General features: G+C 42.2%; 1 protein-coding gene across 13 annotated transcripts in view; it reads right to left on the reverse strand.

The window, feature by feature from the left end:
- Positions 1–17,480, reverse strand: part of UNC5D (unc-5 netrin receptor D) — a 577,007-nt gene that overhangs the window by 45,593 nt on the left and 513,934 nt on the right. For all 13 annotated transcript variants that reach the window (XM_040461499.1, XM_040461883.1, XM_040461563.1 and 10 more), the window contains 3 exons: positions 12,064–12,232; positions 10,182–10,409; positions 938–1,087 (listed from right to left, as the gene is read on the reverse strand). In XM_040461499.1, coding sequence (XP_040317433.1) covers positions 938–1,087; positions 10,182–10,409; positions 12,064–12,232 — 547 coding nt within the window. The remainder of the gene's footprint in view (positions 1–937; positions 1,088–10,181; positions 10,410–12,063; positions 12,233–17,480) is intronic.

Consider the following 17,480-nt stretch of genomic DNA (forward strand, 5'->3'; position numbering starts at 1 on the left):
TTTCTTTCTTTTCTTTCTTTCTTTTTTTTAATGAATGCTGCATGGATGGAAAGGTTAAAACCCTCCAGGGCTCTGCAGGCTATGTTGACGGACACAACAAAGATGTGTGAAAGCCTCCTGTGATTCCAGATCAATATGAGCCCACCAGAAGCTTTTCCAAAGTTAAGGACATGTCCTGTCACCTGAAGCACAGATGACTTTGGCTTAAGAAACTCTTGTGGACCAGCCAGCTGCTGCTGCTGCTGATGGTACCCATCACTAGGAATTTCTAGAGAAATCGGTGGCAGGGTCCCACATGGATAAGAGATCTTTCTATGTTAAGCAATTACTCAAATTCCCTAAAAGTCATCTGAGAAGACTCTAAGCCATTTTGCAACATTTAAAAATTCTCTGATACGGAGATATGTGAACAATAATATAGAAATATCTTTATATGTTTGTAAAGGGATTCTAAGAGGCATTCTTCCTTAGCCTCTCAGTTCATAATTTCTTCTTTCCACCTTGCCCAACATACATGACCGCAAGCACTTCATATATTCAGGACAAAATCTCTTTTCCTTCCTGGCCAGCCCGGGCTCCCTACATCTCAAAACTGTCACCCTGAAAAGCATCGACCTCCAGATCGTTTACTGCTGACCAGGATGAAAACAATGTCTCGTAATGAACTGGTTTTCATAAACCAACCTCCCTTAAGTGGGAGAAAATTTCCATTACGTGGCATCACGTACCTCCCCCCCCCCGTTAGAAACCCGTGAATTTATGACAATATGATTAATTCCCTGTGTGTAGTCCACACTGCTGCATTTCTGTGACAGTTTTGAGGTTAAACCCATACTTTTAAAGGAGGAGGTTAGTTAGGAGTACCCTCGCCAGGGTTTGTGACATGCTTGTGGGTTAAAGCAGAGCCATTTCTGTTAGCAGCCCATCTGGCCAGTACCTGGCATGCAGTGAAGGGTTTAATCCTCCAGAGGAACGGGGGGATGTCAAGGACAGAGATCTGAAGACTAAAGGTATTCCCTTTGAAATGCAGCAACTTTGGTTCTTCCAGAAGCTGTCCACCTTGATGCCTTTCATCTGAAACCACTTCCTATAGGGCAGGGAAGAGAAAAGAGGCACAACAGTGAAGTATCCAATTTCTGCCACGTTTCTTTCCATAGGTAGGCATGCTCACTCCCAGGTGTCTCCCAGAAATAGACAACATGAAAGACACACACTTCTTGTATACCCCTCTAGCCTTGCAAGGTCAGGACTAAGGATGAAAAGCTGCTAAGAAGGATCTGGGCAGGAAGAAATGGTTGCTTTCCATTTTTTTGCATTGCTTAGGCTTCTAAACATGCCATGCCTTTCTTTAAAACTCAAAGACCTCCCCTACCGCCAGCAAACAGTTATACTGTGGGGTTTCTAGGGCTGTGTGAATTTCATTTGCCAGGACCATAATCAAAGGATGGGTTCACATTTCACACCGACAGTAGGAGCAGTGCCCCCTCCGCCCTGTCATGTGTTGGTCACGAACACAGGCATCATGTAATGCTTATTCTTCAGAACAAATGTTACAGGGTGTGTGTGTCATTTGTATTTATAATAATGTTAATAAAAGTTGGGCCAAAAGGCCAAGAGAAAGTAAGTTGTTGACCAAGTTTGGTTTAGGTCAGAAAAAAGAAACCTGGTTCCTGAAGATAAACACTCCTATTATCTTTTGCTGAGAAATCTTTATAATTACATTTAACACAAATGCAATTCACCTCCATTCCACTGAGCAAACCATTTAATTCATCCTGAATCTGTGGTGCTTAGAATCATACTAGAGAGATGACAAGCCAAATAAAATAACAGACATCAATTCTGTAAAAGGTTAAACTCCCAACTGGGGTGAGGCTGTTAGTGTTCCTGGAGATAAGAGAGATCTCCCTAAATCTATTTCTTAAAATCACCATTAATTGACTTATAATTCCCTTGCAGCGTTACCATAAATAAGAAAACTGAGATCCTTTAATTCTGTCCTATAATCTTCCCAGATTCTAAAAAGAGATTGTGAGAAGTCAGGCAAATAGGCTTATAAATACAATAAAACTTACATTTCAATTATCAGTGAGTAAAAGCAGCTACAGAGGTTATCTTGTCCGACTCTTGCCTATGTACAGAATAACAGTAATAAAAACCTTTCTTACTAAGATGCAGCTGTCCAGCTTTTATCCATCACATATCTGCAACTCTTAATTGGTTGCTAGTATCTTTTTCTCAGGACTAAACGATTCAATTGCAAGGTCATTGTCTCCAGTTCTTCATTTTAGTGAGAGGGGTGTTTCTTGGGGGCTCTTAAGCCAGCGCTGAACTGTCCGTGATGTTGGCAGTGTTCCGTGTGTGTGCTGCTCAATGTGGTGGCCACTGGCCACGTGGCTATTAAGCACTTGAAATACGGCTACCGTGAGTAGAGACCTGAATTTGTCCTTTACATCAAATTAAATGTAAGTATCCACATGTGGTTAGTTGTTACTGTGCTGAACAGCGCAGTGCTGGGTCATTCCTCACATTGTGGGTCTAGGAGTTGGGCGGGACAACATGGTGGCCGGCATCTGTTGGGGGTCATAAAAAGTGGATGGAACATGGTAGGGTGGGGAGGAGAGGGAATCCATTCCCAATGCCTTTTACAGATGCTGGTCACCGGTTCCTTGTTGAGATTTAATGAGTGTCCACTGGAGAGCTATGCTTGATGGGGGCTCTAAGTTTATAGAAATAAAACTGTGTCTGCCACCAGGCAGCTCACAGTCTAGTGACAGAATAGCAGCCGTCGGATTATGATATAGTATCTGACTCTTACAAATACAGGGATGCCTTGGAGGTTAAGGGAAGGCAGAGGGTATAGCCTTGTCAAATGGGAGGACAGGCCAGGAAAGGAACTGGGAAATCAACAGAAGAAGTGATATGCAAGCTGAGCCTGGAAGTAAATACAGAGCAAGCTATAGAAAAAGGAAGGGGGTGTGCACTCCGGGCAGTGAGCAGGATAGGCCCAAAAGGACGGAGATGAGACAGAGATGGGATAGATTAGGGTAGACAGCGAGTGGCTGAAGATGATGCAAATGTAGGGCAGTGACCAAATCATGAATTCTCGCTTGCTGTGCTAAGGGCTTTGTAGTTTATTGTAGATCATTGATATTCAGATTTTAAGGAGCATAAGAATCTTCTGAGACTACATACACTGTGAGGAGTATGAGTCTTATAAACTGAACGTGGAGGCACACGATTCCAATCAATTCTCCATGTGATCTTGGGCAAGTTACTTATTTTCTTTAGGCTTCTACTCCTTAGCTAGGCTTATTCATGGCCAAGCAAAATAGTTAGCATGTGACCGTATGTTAACCTCTTTTCTGCAAATTCTAGCGTGAGGTTAGAAACAATCACGAATAAGAAGTGTGCTTATTAAAACTACATTAAAGCCACAGAGTAACAACAGTGTGGACTCCCCAAAGTATATTTGACTAGGATCTCTAATACCCCTTTCCTTTAAAAATCTAACTTGCCTGCATGTACAGAGAAGTAAACTGAGGTCAGAAGATGAAGGGCCTTGTGCAAGGTCACACATTCCTTAGTGGAGAGCTAGGCTGTTTTCACATTTGGAAACTACACGGCCTCATCACAGTAGAAGAGGACTTTCGTTTTAAATCACCATGTACCTTATGTACAGATGAAAATATGGAGCCCACTCCCAGTCCCAAAGACAGCCATCTTCCTAAAGCTATAGGTTTAGTGACAGAGCTAAGACTAAAACAGGGCAACCTGACTATGGTCCAGTATTTCTTCTACATTTCCCTGCCTTTTTCTATGCTATGCTCAAATTTTTTTTTTTAGAGTCATGTGAAGGTCAGACTATTATGAACTCTATCCCATAAATAATTTTTCTACTGTTTATTTATTTTTGAGAGAGTTTATTTATTTTTGAGGGGGAGACAGAGAGAGAGCATGAGCAGGGAAGGGACAGAGAGAGAGGGAGACACAGAATTGGAAGCAGGCTCCAGGCTCTGAGCTGTCAGCACACAGCCTAACATGGGGCTCGAACTCACCAACGGTGAGATCATGACCTGAGCTGAAGTCAGCCGCTTAACCGACTGAGCCACCCAGGGGCCCCCATAGATAATTTTTCAATGGTGCAAGATATATATAAAGATAACAGAAGTTTGTCTGTATTTGCACTACTGTTACATATACTGTCTAAGCATTCCTTGAAATGCAGAATGGAGAACATTAGAAATTTAATAGATGTCTACTTATAATTCTCACAGAGGAAAATGGTACCTTTTAAAAATTTCTGCTTTAGGGCCCCTAATTTAAATACAACCATGATTTATTTTTGCTGTTTTTAGCTTGCTTTCCTCTCCACCCATTGAACCAACTACCTACAACTGATGGGGTCTCATGATTTTGCAGAGAATAATAAGCAATTATAGTTCTTCTGTAACAAAACAAGGAGTTATTAAGACGAAGAAGCCCAATAATGAACTAATCATCATATTTATCTATTTTTCAAGGCACAACTGGCTTCAGAGTTAAAGAAATAAACTCCTGAGTAAATGTTTTAAAACACTCCCCAAATATAATAAATTATACTTCGCACAGAGTTCCCAGTTTTGCCCACAACCTATTGTAGTCCCCTTGGGGCCGGGCCTTGATCTCTGTATTTTTAAAGATGATTCTGATGCCCAGATAAGTTTGAGAATCAGTGATACAAACAGTTCTGCTGAGCGGGTTGTGAGTCATTCATTCAGTGGATACATTACCCTGAGTGTGAGGCTTGATCCTCATTTGATTTTTTTCTCTCTGCTTCCTATATGGCAAGGACCCTATGGTAAATCTCTGGTTCTATTGTTAAATTGATATCTGCATTAATTAAACTCGAAAATAGGTTCTGGCCAGTTTCTTGTCTATAAAGTGTCCCCAAAGGCGAGGGTTGGTGCTGGTTCTAGTCTGTCGGCCTCCTCATTTCACACTGGGGGCTGTTAGTTATCCAGTTCCCGGAGTTGTGGCCAGGAGAAACCTGGGCTTTGTGCCTCAGTGAGCTCTTTATGTTGATTTAATGAGACAGGCAGCAATATTCAGGTGTGCTTCAGGGATACTAAAACAGGCAGGCTGAATTTACATATTTATGAGACAAAACTGTTTGAACTTAAGCATGTGCACACAAACACACACACACACACACAGAAATTGTGTCGCTGTGGTGTTTTCCTTTAAATGCTTTACATGAACAATATTTCCCAAGGTTGCATTATTGATAAACACAAGAACTACATCTGGAGGAAATCCTTTGAAATTAGATTCTAAATCCACATTAATGCCAAGTAAGTAATGAGCACTGAGAGGTACTGAATAGGAGAGCTGGGAGCAGAGGAGAAGAAAACGAGTCGTTTTTCCTTTTTTCTGTCTAAGATGGGGCAAGTGCTTAATTCCTTGCTTTCCCTGTGTCAAGGTTTGTTTGAGCTGTGTGTGCATACGTGTGTGGTGAGGGAGAGGGAAAGAGATAAAACACGATAACAAAAACCTAGGTCGTAAAATGTCGCTGCTTCGTAAATATGCCATCATTCCTCAACCCTTGGTTTGAAAGGGGGCGATGTCAAACACACACATATAAAATGGCAGCTCTAATCATCGCAGAAACATTGGGGCAGGAAGGACAGAAGTCATTGCTTGTTCTCTTACTCTCCTCTCACCTTAGGGCAGATTTTTATTAAAACAAAACAAAACAAAACACAACAGAAACATATCTGAGCCGATTTAATTTCCTAGAGATAGCTGTAAATGTATTTATCAAAACAGATCTTCAAAAACCTGAAACTAAATTATGCCTTACTGAGTTGTATGAGGTATTTTGTTTTTCACATTCAGAGAAACTGGTACTATTGTTCAGATGATATAGCCCGGGAGCAAAGGAGAAGCCAGCATAGCAGGCCTGCAGGAGGTATAGGCATGTCTGGAAAGGGACAACATGTCTGAGTACTAAAATCTTCTGAAGGAATACTGTTTGGTGGGACCATAACGCTGCCAGACCCTTGCTTGGTTCTAAGAGGACAGAAGACTTGGGTCTGAAAACTGTCTTCCTTCCAAGGGTTCCAGTGAGGGGGGAAATTTTCAGTATTTTGTTGGACGTAACTTCCCAGTGAGCTATGAATGAAAGATGTCCCTATGATCTTCAACCAGGCTTCTTTCTTGGTGAGGAGGACAGTCCTAGTTGGGCCCACAGGTGTTCTTTCTTTGAGATACGAAAGATGCACTGAAATAAATATAGCAACGATCGCGACCAACCTTGTATCTATTTCCAAATCACAACAAAACATTTTTATCACAGTGATAACAGAGGCTAATTCCAGAATAGGCAATTGCGGCAGAATTGCTTCTGGAAAAATGACATTACTTTTGATTAAGAAGTCAGGGTTCCATCAGAGTTACAGACCATGAATCATCACTGTATCTAGTATATTCAGCTCACACCACATAAGTTGGGGGAACTAATATCAACGTGTGAAGTCTGCTAGAGGTTCAAAAAGAAAACTGTTGCTAAGGCTTTCCTAAAATGGAATGGTTTTAATGGCTTAGTAACTATAGAATTTTCTCCTCCAATTAAATGCCACAGATGATGCCATGAAAAATGTGACACAGATGATCTGGGATATTAAGGTGCTTTAAATGAACCTGTGTAGAAGGTCTCGAACATGTTTACCTGGTAAGGGAAGAATCCAGAAAGCCAGATGCTTTCAGAAACAGAAAACCCAGACACTAAGGCTGCAGAGTAAATGACTGTGTTCCAAAAAGCTACAAGTTACGTTTTAATCTTGCTGTGGGCCAGAAGAGTTATTCAACCAAGGCTGACACTCTCTCACAACCCCAGGGGGAAGCATGGCCTTTGCTGCTCATGACAGCTGTCACATACATCCTGTCAATAACAAGTACAACCAAAGCCAACTTTAAAATCAGCTTTATTTGACATAATAGGAAAGAGAATCACTGGAGGTAAATAGATGATGACAAATGGGGTCAGAAGAATTTCTACTGGAAAACATCTCTCTAAAGCAAAATTAACGTGCTTTAAAAAGTATCCCTAAGGGATGACATAAAGATATTTGGATTCAATTTAGACGCAGAACGCCATTTTCCCCACCACTGATGAAGAAGTTGTATATTACCCATAGGAAAGGATAGTGGTTGGAAAAGCTGTGTTTAGGGCCTCATTTTCGTGACTTCCACTGAAGTTCACAGTCATCTGTGAACAGTTGAGCTGTTGTAGAATCTGGTAGCAGTCACCAGGAATGAAAATAGACGATCTGAAAGTCACTTAGTTTTTTTCTTTAGGCAAATGTCTAACTCACTGGTATATAATATACATGAGCATTATTCAAAGCGAGACCAAACTGGTTATGAGGGCTGACGTCCAAGGCCGATGTGATGAATGGGTCCTCATGGGCACACTGGTTGGCAGTAGGTTACCCCTATGAGCCTGGGGGCTGGAAATGCTCCAAGGCACCCCATGTTCCCTGTAGTTTACTCAGCCTTCAAAACCCAGCTGAATTACTAAACATCAAACTTGGGTCATGATGCATTTTACAACTATTCAGTGGTAGCAAGGGTCTCAGTTCATTCTTTGTTTTGTTTTGTGGTTTTTTTTTTTTTTTTTTTTTTTTATTTTTGGGACAGAGAGAGACAGAGCATGAACGGGGGAGGGGCAGAGAGAGAGGGAGACACAGAATCAGAAACAGGCTCCAGGCCCCGAGCCATCAGCCCAGAGCCTGACGCGGGGCTCAAACTCACGGACCGCGAGATCGTGACCTGGCTGAAGTCGGACACTTAACCGACTGCGCCACCCAGGCGCCCCTTGTTTTGTGTTTTGATGGAGAGGGTGTGAGCAGGGGAGGGGCAGAAAGAGGGAGAATCTCAAGCAGGCTCCACTCCCAGCTCCAAGCCTGATATTGGGCTCAATCTCACGAACCATGAGATCGTGAACTGAGGCGAAATCAAGAGTCGGATGCTTAACTGACTGAGCCATCCAGGTGCCCCACATTCTTTTTTTTCTTTTTAATTGTTAATGTTTCTTTATGTATTTATTTATTTTGAGCAAGAGAGAGAGAAATAGAAAGGGACGAGCAGAGAGAGAGAAGGAAAGAGAGAATCCTGAGCAGGTTCCAAGCTATCAGCACAGACCCCAGTGCGAGGCTCGAACTGATGAACTGGGAGATCATGACATGAGCTGAAACCAAGTGTCGGATACTTAACCGACGGAGCCACCCAGGAGCCCCTCACTCTTTGTTTTTGATTGCCAAACATCTGTTAAGTATTTTATTTTCGAAAAATGTTCTTATTAGGGGTGGCAAGAGAAGATGAAGATTATCAAATAGCTATCATACGATGAGATTTAACTACTTACACTGAAGTTCTTTCCTCTACAAAATGGCACCCCTCTGACAAAAGGCCCTTTTATGCAGCCATATATTAAGTGTGCCTTTTTAAAACAAATTTTTTTAATATTTATTTTTGAGAGAGGGAGTGAACAAGCGAGAGCACACAAGCAGGGGAGGGGCAGAGAGAAAGGGAGACACAGAATCAGAAGCAGGCTCCAGGCTCTGAGCTGTCAGCACAGAGCCTGATGTAGGGCTTGAACTCACAAAATGCAAGATCATGACCTGGGCTGAAGTCAGATGCTAACTGACTAAGCCACCCAGGAGCCCCTAAGTGTGCCTTTCAAAAATGCCCTGTGCTACTTAAGAGATAGTCAGGGAAGGTTCAGGAACACAGGTGGCACTGTGTCACCTTTACTGGCTTATGCTCAGGATTCAGGTCGTTGTAGCTCTTCTATTGGTAAACATGAGTTTTCCAGTTCAGTGTCTTAAAAGCTAGTTACTGAGGAAATGCTCTGCATAATGGACTTAATGATCCAGGACTGGAATAGCAGGGATCTGGGATGAGGTGTGTCAGGAGAGCTAGGCTATTTATATATGGGCAAAGCTTACATAGGCACTCCTGCATTATCCTTGCTATTAATAACCTCGCACTCTTCGCGAGTAGCTAATTTAAAATGAATTTTACGTGATTGAAAGTACCCAAAATGGAAAGGAACCTTGAACTATCTCTGCCCTAGTAGCCCTAATTATTAATAGATTGTGTATTCAGGATATAATATGACTGCCTGCTGATAGGTATGATTTATAATTGTTGTTCCCTAACTACAACTTTTAGGTGGTTTAAGCGATTTTCTCACTGCCTTCTGCACGTCAAGTAACTCTTACTGTTCCTGGGGCTCATGCCATTCTACTTTCTTGACATGTTGGCCCTTTCTGTTTTGCTACTAAGTCACACCCATTCATGAAGGTTGACTAAGGGCTCTCAGAGATGTTCTCCAATATCTCTATTGCAATGGGGTCTCTGTTTTCTTTTCTGTTCTTTTTTAAACATATTTATTTATTTTTGAGATGGAGAGATAGTGGGAGAACGAGTCAGGGAGGGGCAGAGGGAGAAGGAGACACAGGATCAGAAGCAGACTCCAGGCCCTGAGCTGTCAACACAGAACCCAATGCAGGGCACACATTCACACACCATGAGATCATGACTTGAGCCCAAGTCAGACGCTTAACTGACTGAGCCACCCACGCACCCTGGAATCTCTGTTTTCTGAATTCTGATTACTCCTGTAGTCAGTTTATCATTCAGCACACGGGGTTCTCTATATGTGTTTATTTAACCCTTGTCTCTTCTTAAGTGCCAGCTACCTCATGTCCTTGGAACTCAGCATTGTTAGACGTATAGTAACACAACTCTTGCTTCAAGATGGGTATCCCCACCAAGCCAGTGAGGTGGCTTCATTTTGCAGACCCTCAGCAACAGAATTCTCCATTGATACCGATCTTTGGGAGACCTCAGGCTTTCATGACACCAAAAGAAGAATTGTAGGGGCGCCTGGGTGACTCAGTCGGTTGAGCGTCTGACTTCTGCTCGAGTCATGATCTCTCATTTCCCGAGTTCGAGCCCCACGTCGGGCTCTGTGCTGACAGCTCAGAGCCTGGAGCCTGCTTCAGATTCTGTGTCTCTCTCTCTCTCTGCCCCTTCCCTGCTCATGCTCTGTCTCTTTCTCTCTGTCTCTCAAAAATGAATAGACATTAAAAAAAAAATTAAAAGAAAAAAAGAATTCTAGAGAAAAGGCTGACCTGAAATGCCCAAGGGGTATTGTCCACACAGTAGACTCTCAAGTTGTAATCCAAAGAGTTACAGGACATGCAGCCAAAAACCGCCACCTTGAGTTGCTTCACGGCACAGTCTGTGATTGGTTCTCCAGTGAGGGCGTAGGTCCCAAAGCTGTCCAGGAGCACATGACATGCAAAGGGGTCCAAAAGGCAGTAACAGGATGTGGATTCATCCTCCACTGACATCACTTCCTGTTGGGAAAAGGTGTTTTAAATTCTCTCAGCTTGGAAAGAATATGTGATTTAACAATGACTTTGCATGGACATACATGATTTTTTTTTAAGAATATTTTTACTGTCCTGTTTTTCTTGATGTTGAATGCTCTTTTTCTATCAAAATACACTGTAACTGCTGATGTAGGGAACTTACGTGAGTTATATTAAGTTAATTGAAATTCTATAGGTTACAACAAACTTCATTTCCAAAGTTCTCCTTTTTTCAGTGATTTGTTCAGTGCCCAATTTATGAAAATCTGTAACAGTTGAAAGCAAACTTTGTTTTGAAAAAGGTCTATTTCTGAAGATCTCTTCCAATATCGTGAAGGTAATACTTCTTTTCTCTCAAATATTTTATCCTCTTTCTACCGGATTCATTTGTGAGGGACCATTAAATAAACGGTTTCAATAAGATGGGCTAGAATACTTCCCCGTCCTTGATAAGAACTTTGCTGTGTGTGACTGGTTGGGGAGAGCATAAATATAACACCATCTGGATGAAAAGCTTGTGAGGAAGTGCTCAACAGAAAAACTGAAATGGTAAAAATCAAGGCAAAGCAAAACATAATGGAAAACAGAGCAAAATCTGGCCCCTTTGTGAAGCCCATGGAATAAATAGCCCATGGGCTATCATGCCCAGGAAATGTGCCCCTGGTTGTACCAGGACCGAATAAATAGCAGAATGCATTTTCAGCAAAGAGTACAGGCCAGTTCAGAGATAGCTGGGCAGGGTAAATGTAATCCATTTGCAGCAACTGGGAATTTTCTTCTAAAGAAACAAGATTTTCCTTTTACTCCTTTTGCTGGGAGCACCTCCTGGGAGGTAAGATCCCAAGGCTAGCGGGAGCAGGTCACTGTGTTCCAGCAAGATAATTCACCTGCTTTCATGCAAACTGACTTCAGACAGACAGAAAAGGAATCCCTATCAAATAAATCAGAGGTTTCACATAAAAATAGCAATTCCACTGCAATCTCTGTTGTGTCCGTCTCTTGTTGTTACCTTCCTCACATGCTTTCTCGTTTTCTTGCCCCTCTCTTCTGTTCTCTCCTTGTGCTGTATCTCTTTCAAATGTACTCATATCCACAGGGAGACAGACGCTCAATAATTTTCGGTGCATTCATTAATGCATCAAAATACAGTTAGCCAACTACTGTGTTGCTGAACATTTCAACATGTTATAATCCCTATGATGGTAAAGTCAGACAGAAGTTTCTTTTATGAACACCACCTGTGTGCCCTGAGCCTCCTCTCTGTCTCCACAGTGATGACAGGGAAAGTCAATTCAGACAGGGACATGGTCTGGGAGGAAGGACAGGAGTAACGGTTTTATGGACCAAGGATGGGCACATAAAGGTAACATGCCTGTGTGAGTAAGTACATACGAGTGATGTATTCTAAAACCAAACAGAAAAGCCCCAGATCCTCCCTTCCTCCTCTTTTCCATTATCATGGAAAAACACTAGCCAGTACCTTGAGGATGTTGTAAAACACACACCATCAACCCTTTGAAAAAACAAGAAAATGCTTACAGATTTCACAGCAGACTCGTGTTAAAAGAACATAAGGTTAAATCTATTCCATAGGTGAAAACCAAATCCCATTTTTTATAAAGGAAGAATAGGGTCTCACCTCCCACTTGCCCTGCTGCGTCCTCTTCTTTAAATGGATGTTCCAGTGCTCAGAACTGACGTCGGCACAGTGTGGTATGGTCAATGCAAAGGGTGTGGTGACGGTCATGTCTGGGGGGCCACAGGTGACTTCAGGACTCAGGAGCACCTCAGATCCATCTGACTGGAGGCTTGATGGTTGGGAAAGGATACGAGAAGCATGTAAAGAAGGGGGTACGTTTCAATGAGAAGTTAGTTACAGACTGGGGTTTTCTTCAGGTTGAGCAAAACTGTTTCCCAGGATTCTCTCCCGGACGGCACCTTACATGCACATGGCTGGTCTGGGCAACAGCCATTTATTCTGAACCAGTCAAGCACATGGACCGAGTTTAGCTTAGGTTTCAAATCTAGGTTGTGACGAAATGAGAAGTGCTTCTTCAGAAATACAGGCAGAATAGAATACAGCGAACACCTGGCTGGTATGCCACATGCCGGCTGCTGAATTCTTATTCTTGTTGATGACGTTGTCAATGACCGAAGCCGAGAGCTTTATAGGAACGACTGATCCCTTTCTCCCAACAACACAATCTACAAATATTTTTAATGCTAGTAAGTGATAAAACAACTTATTAGGGAACAAAGCAATGCGTCAAATATGCCCAGATTGAGTGTGTCACTTCTGCTTTCGAAAACCTTTGTTTTCTGCCAGTGCATAAACACACAGGTTATAGAGTGATCGCGCAGGAGACAGTTATAAATGTGCGCCACCAAATACATAAATGTATATCTTTCAATTCTTTCCTATTTTAGTTCTAAAGTCAAAGTCATTCCATCTAAACCTAGTGTTCAGATTTTTCTGGACTGTGAATTATTGACAGTGGGAATAGTCATGAAACAAGTAAAAGAAAGGGAAATTTAACTAAAGGGAAATGATATCACCTCATTGAATGTTTCTTTCATTTTCCTGTCTTTTGGTTTTAATCTATGCCCCCAAATGATGCGAAGAACCCCAAAGTCTGCTCATTCTTCCCCCAACTGCTTATGTGTTTTTGAACAAGCTGACTTTTTTTTTTTTCCTGGGGAGAGGGCTGTATTTTTCACTTGTAAGAATACAGTGTTACAGAATATAGACAACAAAGCAATTTAAGACTCTCAGATGGACAATGCTACATGAGAGCTAGGATTGGTGTTATTTATTACTGAAGTTTTCTCTTACCCGACTTAGGAAGGGCATTTAAATATGTCATCCTTCATCAAAAAAGCAACCCCTTGAGCAAGATAGAAGATGGAATTTAGCACTAAAGGATACCCCCTTTTCCACGATCTTGTATAAACACACAGTTTTTCTAGGAGTATATCTAACACGTTATTAATTTCTGAATTGCTTTAGTTGACACGGCTTGTTCTCTCTCAAGATAGGAACGGCCATCCTATAGCTTACGATTCCTAATGTGCTCTGCAAAAGAAGTCCAGGTGAATAAGTGGGTGGGAGCATCTTCTATCTAAAACAGACCTGAATGTGAATCCCCTTCCTTCTCCAGGAAGCCCTGAAGACAGACTTAAAACATTCAGTCTTCCACCTAGGCAACCGTAGTCCAAAGCGGACAGTTCCTCCCGTACAACCAGGGGTACAGGTGCACTGAAAATATGTCTGCATATAAGCAGAGCAGGCAAGCAAGGCGGGCGGGGTTGGAAAGTAGTGTATTAGCAAGAACAAACGCTCTCTGAACAGCCTAGAACGATATACTTGAGGTTCGGGGAGGGGTGGGGGGAATGTAAAATTCCAGCGCGAGCTACAAGCCGCCAGAAGCAGCAGCCTGCATGTGGATGCCTGCCAGCGGCCATTAGAGAAGGTTAAGCGCTTTCCGTGTAATTGCTGTTTGCATTCATCACAGGCAGGAAAGGCAGGGATGCTTATGAGTGACCGATGACAAGCTCTCCTAAAAGAACGATTTAATTGCTTTCAGAGAATCATCCCCCTTGTTGAACATATTGTTCAAACATATGGGAATTTGGGGAATTATTTAATGCCAAATGAACTGAAATCAGCTAATTAGATGAACTCTCACACTCGTGAATAGCAAGGCTCCTCTCCGTAACAACTTAAACAGCATTAGGAATCAGAGGCAGAGCACGGAGAGTCTTCGGCAGAGCAGGGAACAGGAGCTTTGCATTAAACAGGCACTGGGCATTTCCACAAGTGCAAAGGAAGTAAATCAAGATTTATATCTAATCCTCCTACCGTGAAAACAGTGTCTGTGGGTGTAGGTCTCTGGGGAAGGAGCAAAACTTAAATCTCACCGTTTTTCTTCCCCAAGATTAATAATCATTTATCCCTTTCTGCCATCTTCTACCTATGGCAATCAGGGAGATTTAACCAATATTAATTAAAGCTCTTCACACACCTGTGGAGGCAGGTGTTAACAGCATACAGTCACAGAGAAGTCTTCAAAGTGGTGGAGCTGCAAAATACACCCGAAATTTCTGACTCCACGTGGGCTCCTGCCCTCTGTGACCAGATGCACTTCCCTTCCCTGTAACCACTAGCAGATTTCTGGTCCAATTGCTGGCTCTTGTGACATCCCAAGTAAAGATGGTGGGGGGGGGGGGATGGAGTCCAAGTGTAGTCATGGATACAGACTTAGGACATTTGAGGACAGAAGTCTGGGGGAGAGAAGCCTTTAACTGGGTCTGAGCAAAATAAAGATTCATAAGGACAGTATGGATGGCATTTCAGTTTTCCCATAGTACCTATGACAAGGAAGTGTCCATGCTCTTGCTAAGCAAAAAAAAAAAAAAAAAAAAAAAAAAAAAAAAAAAAAAAACAACACAGGTTTCTAAAATTGCTGTGAGCTAATGATAACTGAATAACAGCAGTGACTTCAAAGCCATCATATGAATCACCGTGGTGCATCACACGCTCTAGTGTACATGGGAAAGTCTGGTTCTGTTTGACTTTTGCTACTTGTCTTTTTCCTTGTGTTTGACCCACCCACCCATCCATCCATCCATCCACCCACCCACGCACATATCCACCCACACATCCACCCACCCATGCATCCATCCATCCACCCGCCTACCCACGCATCCATCCATCCAGCCTACCACATGCCATGCATATTTATGAACACTTACAGATATAAAAAGATCAATAATTTAAGAGCTAGTACTGTGTAGCCAGGTGGCTTGTTGGGCAAGTGTATGGAAACAAGGCTGTTGAATTCAAATTTCTGCTTACACAGTGCAGCTGAGGGTTCTGGGGAAAACTCTGCCAGCTTTGCAGAGATGATGCCCCCAACCACAAATACTCATGGCGGGAAAGGGTGCTTCCAATGGCCACAAGAGCATTTTGCCCAGTAATCTGGTAAGACAGACTCACATTGCGACTTTTTTTCAGTTCCAGAAAGGGAAACCATGAGAAGAGTTGTTGCAGAGAACATTAGTAAAGTGAATAAAAGAACACGCTAAGGTCCCACTTGTGTCCTCCCTGTGCTCTTCACAGCATTGTGCTGGAGACCACATCCCTCGTGGCAGAAGAGAAAGCCAGGTCTTTCTGAGCCTCACTTCCCTTACGTGCAAAATAACACAGACTCTAAGATTGTTGAGAGTTAAAAAAAAAAAATAATAATAAAACTAAAAATCACCTAATATGTGCTCAGCGGGTGGAGATTTTCTGCTTCTCCAACCCTGAATGCCCACCTTTCCTTCCTCCTTAAGAGTCTTATTTTCACAGGCACTGTGCTTTTGAAGATGGCTAAGTAAGTCGATAAATTGTCATTATAATGAGATACGCTTTAACAAAAATTTCGCGGCCTTAGAGATGTGCGCTATTTAAGGGAATTTAAGGCACATTGGCAATGGATCCACCCTTACCTCCCACAGTCAGTCCTCAACTCGGCAACCAGCAGGATCCCACTGAAAATGCCACCGTGTTCCCACCTCCAGGAATCACAGCTGTTCTGCTGTTCTGGAGTGCTGGGTGCTATCTGGAAATTTTCCTCCAGCCACATGACCAGCTCCCTCATGCCCTTCAGGTCTTTGTTCAAATGACGCCTTCTAGCGAGGCATTCCCTGACCTTTCCCAACACCAAAGCTGGTCTTCACTTGTCTCCACAACACTTACTGTCCTCTAGTGCAATATACCGTTTGCATATTTATTTATTTTTGTCTCCCGCAAACAAGAATGTAAGCTCTATGAGGCCAGGGATTTTTTTTTTCCCCTTTCATCATTGTCTATAATGCCACTTGTAAGCACTCAGAAATATTTCTTGAGAAGAATGGAGGAGCCAGCTTGAAGTGGTTCCTACTGGCCCCAAATTGGAACATTTTGAGTATTAAAGTAAATAATGGTAGTATAGGATTGTAACCCATTGAATAATGTAACTCATGAGATCTATGGATATGAATGAATGAGGGAAAACTGTCCTATGCAACAGAAAGCCAGCTAATAAATGTTGGAAGTCATTTGGTAACCAACCACATTAATACTTGATTCAGTCAAGAATTATGAATGGATGTTAACCTACTTGGTGAACACTTGGAAAGTAATAAAGAACTCTTCATAGGGTTTGAAAGTATCTTCCCACTTAGTACTTACCTAGTAAGTACGTACTTAGTACTGAGTACTTGTTAGTACTTACTAATCACAAAGGGTAAAATACTACTTTACGGCGCAAAACCTTGATGGACAGCACCTACCCAAAGTTATCAAAGTCAACATTGGCAGCGAAGGGATGGACGGACAGAGAATATCACTCCCGATATGACACAGTGAAAAGAACTTAGCATCCGTCTGTAACATTCCTGCCAAGAACACATAATCAGAGTCTAGCCACAGGAAACTATGAATCAGACAAGCCCCAATTGAGGGACATTGTGCAAAAGAACTGATCTGCACTCTTCAATTAAAACTGTCCATGTCATAAAATAGAGACAGACTTAGGAACTGCTCCACATTACAGGAGACTAAAAGGCACATGACGGTAGATATAAAGGACGTGATTCAGATAACAGGCGAAATCTGAGTAAGGTTGGTGGGATAGATCATAGAACTGTCTCACTGTTAACTTCCTGATTTTGAAAATTGTGCTGCGGTTATGCAAGGTAATTCCTTTTTCGGATATATACGATTAAGTACCCAGGGATCAAAGGACATCTTGTTCATAACGGTTACAAGAATACTTGTGTGTTTGTAGGTATGTATTTTGTGCATATATGCACACAAGTACACATATGGGGAGAAGAGAGCAGAATACAGCCAACTGGTAAGATGTCAACACTGGTGAATATGGGTATGGGATGGTTGGAAGTGGTATTATTCTTGCAACCTTTCTTTAAGTTTGAAGTTGTGTCACAAGTAGGTTTTTTTTTTTTTTTTTTTTAATGAATGAATGAATGAATGAATGGAGATAGGGGCCCAGGGAAAATTTTTCTAGACTT

Source organism: Herpailurus yagouaroundi, unplaced genomic scaffold (assembly GCF_014898765.1).
Source record: "Herpailurus yagouaroundi ecotype Mexico unplaced genomic scaffold, PumYag 28, whole genome shotgun sequence".
In the NCBI taxonomy this organism is placed as follows: domain Eukaryota; kingdom Metazoa; phylum Chordata; class Mammalia; order Carnivora; family Felidae; genus Herpailurus; species Herpailurus yagouaroundi.